This window comes from Corvus kubaryi, unplaced genomic scaffold (genome assembly GCF_017639235.1).
Source record: "Corvus kubaryi isolate FWS band 111438036 unplaced genomic scaffold, C.kubaryi_AGA036_p1.0 37262, whole genome shotgun sequence".
Classification (NCBI taxonomy): domain Eukaryota; kingdom Metazoa; phylum Chordata; class Aves; order Passeriformes; family Corvidae; genus Corvus; species Corvus kubaryi.
The window spans coordinates 1,478,913-1,485,323 of NW_024581078.1; the positions used below are offsets into that span (position 1 = coordinate 1,478,913).

Sequence of the window (6,411 nt, forward strand, 5' to 3'; positions counted from 1 at the left end):
CCTGCTCCAGCCCTTCCCCAGCTCCTGTCCCTGCTCCAGCCCTTCCCGAGCTCCTGTCCCTGCTCCAGCCCTTCCCCAGCCCCTGGCCCTGCTCCCATTCCAGCCTGGTTGGATTCTCCGCTGCCCAGCAGATCCTGCTGGGAGCACACAGAGTGGCATCCCCCAGCTTCACAGCCCGGCTGGTTCTGGGCTCCCTGCCCGATTCCCTGCCATTCCCGAGGTTCTCCCTGCAGACATGGTGGCCCAGGCCCTGGAGCTGTCCCGCAAGCCCCACGTGGTCATCGCCACCCCCGGGCGCCTCGCTGACCACCTGCGCAGCTCCAGCACCTTCAGCCTCAAGAAGCTCAAATTCCTGGTAAGCCTGGGGCCCTGCCTGGATTTCAGGGATTCCTGCTGCTGCCTTTCCAGCCGGGAATCCAGCTGAGGGAGCCGATTCCCAGGTGCTGGACGAGGCTGACCGGCTGCTGGAGCAGGGCTGCGCCGACTTCACCGCCGACCTGGAGGTGATCCTGGAGGCCGTGCCCGCCCGCCGGCAGACGCTGCTGTTCAGTGCCACCCTCACGGCCACCCTGACAGAGCTCAGGGCCCTGGCTGCCAACAGGCCCTTCTTCTGGGAGGCTGCATCCGAGTGAGTGCTCACGAGCCGGGTTCTTCCCCTGTTTGCTGCTCCTTGTGCTGCTTTTCCCCTGCTGCGTGTCCCACGCGCTGTGCTGGCACTGCTGAGGCCTTTTGGGGCGTCAGGACAAGGATGTGGAGGGGCTGGAGCACCTGAGGGAGCTGGGAAAGGGCTGGAGAGTTCCTGAGGGAGCTGGGAAGGGGCTGGAGAATTCCTGAGGGAGCCGGGAAAGGGCTGGAGAATTCCTGAGGGAGCCGGGAAAGGGCTGGAGAATTCCTGAGGGAGCCGGGAAAGGGCTGGAGTATCCCTGAGGGAGCCGGGAAAGGGCTGGAGTATCCCTGAGGGAGCCGGGAAAGGGCTGGAGAATTCCTGAGGGAGCCGGGAAAGGGCTGGAGAATTCCTGAGGGAGCTGGGAAGGGGCTGGAGAATTCCCAGTTGGGAAAGGGGCTGGAGAATTCCTGAGGGAGCTGGGAAAGGGCTGGAGAATTCCTGAGGGAGCTGGGAAGGGGCTGGAGAATTCCCAGTTGGGAAAGGGGCTGGAGAATTCCCAGTTGGGAAAGGGCTGGAGAATTCCTGAGGGAGCTGGGAAGGGGCTGGAGAATTCCTGAGGGAGCTGGGAAGGGGCTCAGCCTGGAGCAAAGCGGGATCAGGGGGGACATTCCCAATCTCCACCAGTCCCTGCCAGGAGGGCACAGCCGGGGGGGGTCCTAGGGGACACCAGGACAGGAGGGAACGGCCCCAAGCTGTTCCCATCAGCGGGAATTTCCTCCTGGAAAGGGTGGCCAGGGCTCGGAGCTACTCAGGGAGGCGTCCAGGGAAGGGCTGGGCGCGGTTTGGGACGGGCACAGCTTGGCCTGGGTGATCCTGGAGGGCTTCCCAGCCTCAGCAAAGCCGGGCTCTCCCTGTGCCCGCTCCCTGTGCCCGCTCCCTGTGCCCGCTCCCTGTGCCCGCTGCCGGCCGCAGGGTGCGCACGGTGGAGCAGCTGGAGCAGCGGTACCTGCTGGTGCCCGAGGCGGTGAAGGATGCCTACCTGGTGCACCTGGTGCAGACCTTCCAGGACGAGCACGACGACTGGGCCATCATCATCTTCACTAAAACCTGCAAGTGAGCGGGGTTTTCCCTCGGGGTTGTTTCCTTGTGCCCTGGCACGGTTTTCCCATCCCTGGGAGTGTCCCAGGCCGGGCTGGAGCACCCTGGGATAGTGGGAGGTGTCCCTGCCTGTCCCAGCTCTGTCCTGATCCATTCCTTTGGTGCATCCTGATTGTTTTCCTGGTTTTTTTTCTCCTTTCAAGGGACTGCCAGGTGCTGAACATGATGCTGAGGAAATACAAATTCCCCTCTGTGGCTCTGCATTCCATGATGAAGCAGGTGAGGGAGGCACAGCCCTGGCAGGTGGCTGCTTCCAGGTGGATCCCACACCCCTCACACAGAACTTTCTGCTCACAGAAACAGAGATTTGCAGCTTTGGCCAAGTTCAAGTCCAGCATCTTCAAGATCCTCATCGCCACTGATGTCGCTGCCAGGTAAAACAGAAGCGCTCACACCTGGATTTGTTCACCAGAACCAGTTTAGGCTGAGTTTAGCAAGAGCAGACCCTCAAATCCCCCACTTTTGGGTGGGACAGGGCTGTTCCCAACCTCTCTGAGCTGTAGTTTGCAGCCTGTGGGTGCTGCGGTTCCTGTGGGGTTCCTTGGGGCTGCCAGGGAGCAGCTCCGAGGGGAGAGGGAATTGTTTAACTGTGTGAGGAAGGAGTTTGTTCTCCAGTCAGCCAGTAAAGCCTCTCTCCATGAGGATATGGGACTCCTGGAGGAAGCAGGAATGAAACTGAGATCCTTGGGATAGTGGAAGTGTCCCTGGCCAAGGCAGGGCGTGGAGCTGGATGGGCTTTAAGATCCCTTCCACCCCAAACCATTCTGGCATTTTACAACCCTATGATATTAAAGCTGGTTTTCAACATCTGGGTGGGTTGTTTGTTTGTTTTTTTTTTTTCCCCTGCATTCCAGAGGTTTGGACATTCCTGCAGTCCAGGTCGTCATCAACCACAACACCCCCGGGCTGCCCAAGATCTACATCCACCGCGTGGGGCGGACGGCGCGCGCGGGTGAGCGGGGCCACCACGGCTGCTCCGGGGGCCACGGGGATCCAGGGAGGGGCTGGGCCCTGCCTGGGTGTCCCAGGAGTGTCCTCAGATCCGCTGGGATCACTGGGATCCTGCCCTGGTGTGTGTTAGGATGGGTCACACCAACGTGGAGCTGCGCCGATGGTTAACGGGATTTCAGAGCAAAAAGAGCCCTCTGAGCACCCCAGGGTGGCTCCCGGGGATGGATGGGTTTGGAATGGCTTGGATTCATCCCTGTGTGCCTGCCAGGATTCCCCCATCCCTGTTTTTCCCCCATGCCAGGGCGGAAGGGCATGGCCATCACGCTGGTGACGCAGTACGACATCCACCTGGTGCACGCCATCGAGGAGGAGATCAGTGAGTGGGGCTCTGGTCCTGCTGCCAGGAGGTTCCTTCTCCATGTGTGCCAAAGGCTTGGGAGAGAGCAGGAGCAGCTGAACCTCTGATTTCAGCTCCTGGGAGTGTCAGGCAGGACCTTGTTTGTTCTGCTGCTGTTTTTAGTGGAGGAGAAATCGCGTGGAGCTCCTCTTTATTAAAGCAGCCCAGGTTGCTTCAGGTTCAAATTCCCTTTTTTTTTTTTCCCCTGGGAAATGGGACAAAAAATGCAACATCCCGTGCTGTGGGGGATTGCAGGCAGAGGGGAGGATTTAATCCCTTGGAGGCTGAGGAAGTCAATGATCACAGCGTGTAACAATCTAACATTTAACAACAGAACATAAACCAGTCCCACCGATCGTTCCAGAGACTGCACTGGGATTTTTTTTCCCTTGAGGATTGGGATTTTGTAAGCCTCTCAATGTCTCACCCTGGTTTAGAGCTGAAGCTGAAGGAGTTCTCCGTGGAGGAGCAGCTTGTGCTGGACATCCTGACCCAAGTGAACGTCACCAGGAGGGAGTGTGAAATCGTGAGTGTGTTCCCTGGAAATCCTGGGAAAAAATTCCTGCAGAACCCCGGGGATATGTGGGGGAGGCTCAGTTTGCTCTCTGCCCGTGGTTTGCTCGGTTTTTTCACAGTTTTTCAGGGTTTTTTGCTGCTGAGGGTTGAGGTTTCTGGGTCTGCAGCCCTGAAGTTTCCAGCACACTGAGCTCCTGCTGTGCTGCTCTTCCCATTCCCGACTGCTCTGCTGCTTTTTCCCTTTTCCAGGAGCTGGAGGGGATGGATTTTGATGAGAAGAAAGAAATCAATAAGAGGAAACAGATGATCCTTGAAGGGAAGGTGAGAGCTGCTGCTTTATGAATTCTTAAAGGCCGATAAAGTGTGGAAAAGGGAAAGGCAAAGGGAAGGACAGTCCCTCCTTCCCTCCCTCACTGCTGGGCTCACTCCCCTTCTGGGTGGGGAAGATTTATTTAAAATAATCCTAAAATAAATATGAAACATTAGGATCTTAAAAATATGAAATACTATGAGATTGAAAATATTAAATATTATGATGCTAAAAATGCTCTGGAGGAAAGGGAGAAGGGTCTGAATTGTGGAACCTCCTCAGTCGTGGGCACCTGGGAAAGGCCAAGGGCTTGTCCTGGGCCTGTCCCCGATGTCCTGGGCCTGTCCCCGATGTCCTGGCATTTGCCCCCCCAGGACCCAGACCTGGAGGCCAAAAGGAAAGCAGAGCTGGCCAAGATCAAGAAGAAAAACAAGGAATGTCGGGAGAAGGTGCAGCAGACCCTGGAGAGGAAGAAGCAGCTGCAGCTGAAGAGGAAATTGCAGAAGAGGATGGAGAGGAGGAAGAGGAAGATGGAGAAGGAGAAGGGGGAGCAGTGACATCCCTGGGCCTGGCCTGGCCTGCTCTGCTTTGGGAATATTGGGATTTAACACTTTAATATGGACATTCCTGACCTGAAATCGGTGCTGGGGAGAAGGGAAGAATCCCAGAATCCCGGGATGGTTTGGGTTGGAAGGACCTTAAACCTCATCCAGTTCCACCCAGGGTGTTCCAAGCCCTATCCAGCCTTGGACACTTCCAGGGATTCCCAGCTTCTCTGGGAATCCATCCCAGCCCCTCCCCAGCCTCACTGGGAAGAGTTTTCATCCTCCTGCACAGCTGGGGCCATTCCTGGCAGGCTGGGTCAGTCTCCTGCAGAATTCCTTTCAGGAGGATCTTTCCTTCCTGGAGCAAAGGAGAGGCCAGGCCTGGATTCCTGCTGGGATAAAGCTCCCCTGTCCCTGCCCCTTCCGAGGGCTCTGATTGCCACTCACACTTGTTTGGATCAACAGATTCTCCCCTGAGCCAGAGTCTAAAAATACTGGGACGAGCTGGGCTCAGCATCTGTGCCAGAGCCTGCAGTTTTCCGAGGGGAAAATTCCTGGAACACAGGGGGGAGGTTGTGTAAGGGCTGATCCTGGGACTTTGGGAATAATCCTGCTTTTGCAATAATCCTTGTATGTTTAAGGTTTGGAGACAGGGCCCCGTTTTCCTGAATTTCCAAGATCGTTCCTGCACAGAAGAGCCCCAGGAGCAGGATTCCCTTGGTCCTTGTTCCATCCAGAGAAACCAGAGTTGGGTTTGGGGCCTCCCTGGGTGTGTTTGGAACAGGGTTAGGCTGGGGAGGGCTGAGCAATCCTAAAATCCAGTTCTGTTTCCCTCTGGAGACAAAAAAAATCCCAGATTTTGGCCAGCCCTGTCCCAGCTTTGATCCTCAGTGCCTTTTCTCTGACTGAAACCCTGTTATTTCTGTCCTGTACAAAAACAGTGGCTGTGGCCTGTGCCCAAATAAATATTTATTGCTGCACATGCCTGGAAACTGGAATATTTGGGGGAATTGGGGAATTATGGGGCCTTTGGGGTAGGGAGCAGCACTTGTGTGGAGAGAAAACGGGGTTTGGGTAAAGATTGAGCATTTTGGGGGTGTTTTATCCCTCAGGCAGCCTGAGCCCAGCTCCTTCCCTGTGGTGCCTTTTCCCTGATTTCCCTCAGGGATCCATCCGGTGTTCCCGGGCTGGGAGGGGCCAGGTCCATCCCTGGTGGCCTCAGGGTGCGTTTGGAGCTGCTCCTTTGTCCTGGGTGCCCTCCAGGAAGGAAAAGCCTTCCCTGCCCTGCCCGGGAGCAGCTGCAGCAGCGGTTTGGAGCAGGCTGATGCTGTTGGAATACTAAATCCTACAGCCTTGGAATGCTGATTCTGGGGAGTCGGGTGGGGATTAAAAGCCACCCTCCCGGAGCCAGGCTGCTCCCTGGGAGCGTCGCTCCTGCAGACGCTGCCACCCCTCTGTCTGAAGTCTCCGCCTCAGCCTGGCGGGGTTTCTCCCTCTCCTTCCCCCTGTGCCACGCGGGGTTTGATCAAGGATCTTGCCTGGAAGATTTATTCCAAATTCCTTTTCATGCAGCGCTGTCTGAGCAACCCGAGCTGGGAATCAGAGCGCTGGGTGCGGCTGGGAGTGGCTGAGCAGGGGAAGAGGCTGCTCTGCTGCCCGGGACGGAGCAAAATCCCTCAAATTCCCAGCCTGGGAGTTCCCTGCGCTGTGCAGGAGCTGTGCCCGCCCCGCTCCCCTCCTGCAGCCGCGGGTCTGGGGGTTCCCTGCCTGCGTTGCCATGGAAACCCTTCCCAATTCAGCATCGCTGCTGCGGCTGCTCTCACCTGGACCGGGTGTGGCTGCTGAGGCTGGGCTGGGGTGCGGGGGAGAGCCCTGGACCCTCCTCATCCTCCTCAGTCCTTCCTCATCCTCCTCAGTCCTGCACCCT

At 57.3% G+C, this 6,411-nt stretch overlaps 1 protein-coding gene across 1 annotated transcript in view; it reads left to right on the top strand.

The window, feature by feature from the left end:
* The window catches only part of DDX49 (DEAD-box helicase 49), a 6,835-nt gene extending 1,371 nt beyond the window's left edge, over window positions 1–5,464 (top strand). The window contains exons 4-13 of the mRNA XM_042024481.1: window positions 234–355; window positions 441–628; window positions 1,580–1,720; window positions 1,909–1,984; window positions 2,063–2,139; window positions 2,620–2,717; window positions 3,018–3,092; window positions 3,551–3,639; window positions 3,879–3,950; window positions 4,314–5,464. Coding sequence (XP_041880415.1) covers window positions 234–355; window positions 441–628; window positions 1,580–1,720; window positions 1,909–1,984; window positions 2,063–2,139; window positions 2,620–2,717; window positions 3,018–3,092; window positions 3,551–3,639; window positions 3,879–3,950; window positions 4,314–4,496 — 1,121 coding nt within the window. The 3' untranslated portion in view covers window positions 4,497–5,464. The remainder of the gene's footprint in view (window positions 1–233; window positions 356–440; window positions 629–1,579; window positions 1,721–1,908; window positions 1,985–2,062; window positions 2,140–2,619; window positions 2,718–3,017; window positions 3,093–3,550; window positions 3,640–3,878; window positions 3,951–4,313) is intronic.
* Window positions 5,465–6,411: the final 947 nt, after the last annotated feature.